General features: G+C 67.9%; 1 protein-coding gene across 1 annotated transcript in view; it reads right to left on the reverse strand.

Moving 5' to 3' along the window:
- Positions 1-185, reverse strand: part of PDCL3 (phosducin-like 3) — an 11,181-nt gene extending 10,996 nt beyond the window's left edge. The window contains exon 1 of the mRNA XM_005860470.2: positions 68-185. Within this exon, the coding sequence (XP_005860532.1) occupies positions 68-73 (6 nt within the window). The 5' untranslated portion in view covers positions 74-185. The remainder of the gene's footprint in view (positions 1-67) is intronic.
- Positions 186-396: the final 211 nt, after the last annotated feature.

Raw genomic sequence — 396 nt, forward strand, 5'->3', positions numbered from 1 at the left:
GGCGCGGACCTAGCGGGGTACACGAGCAACCGCAGCCCCCAGGCCTCGCGCCCCAAGGCTTGCTCACCTGCATCTTGTCTCAAATATCTTAAGCCAGGCCGAGCACCACGCCCGATCGCGCAGGTCTCTTCTGCGCATGCGCGCAGCTGCCGCCCGGCCTCTTCTCCCAGCTCAGCTGTCGCCCCGCCCACCGGGAGCGAGCTGGGCGGAGCCCGGGAGGAAGCGAGCCTCTGAGTCTGCGCGCGCTCCTCAAGAAACCGGCGCAGAAGCTGTGCGCACACGCGAGCCGGGAGACGTCTACCTTCTGGCTGTGCCGCAAGTCACGTGACCCGGGGCCAGCCCTGAGCGCTACCTTATTAGGGCTGGTCTTCGTCCTTGGAGCGGTGGGCTGGGTGG

Source organism: Myotis brandtii, unplaced genomic scaffold (assembly GCF_000412655.1).
Source record: "Myotis brandtii unplaced genomic scaffold, ASM41265v1 scaffold1347, whole genome shotgun sequence".
In the NCBI taxonomy this organism is placed as follows: Eukaryota; Metazoa; Chordata; class Mammalia; order Chiroptera; family Vespertilionidae; genus Myotis; species Myotis brandtii.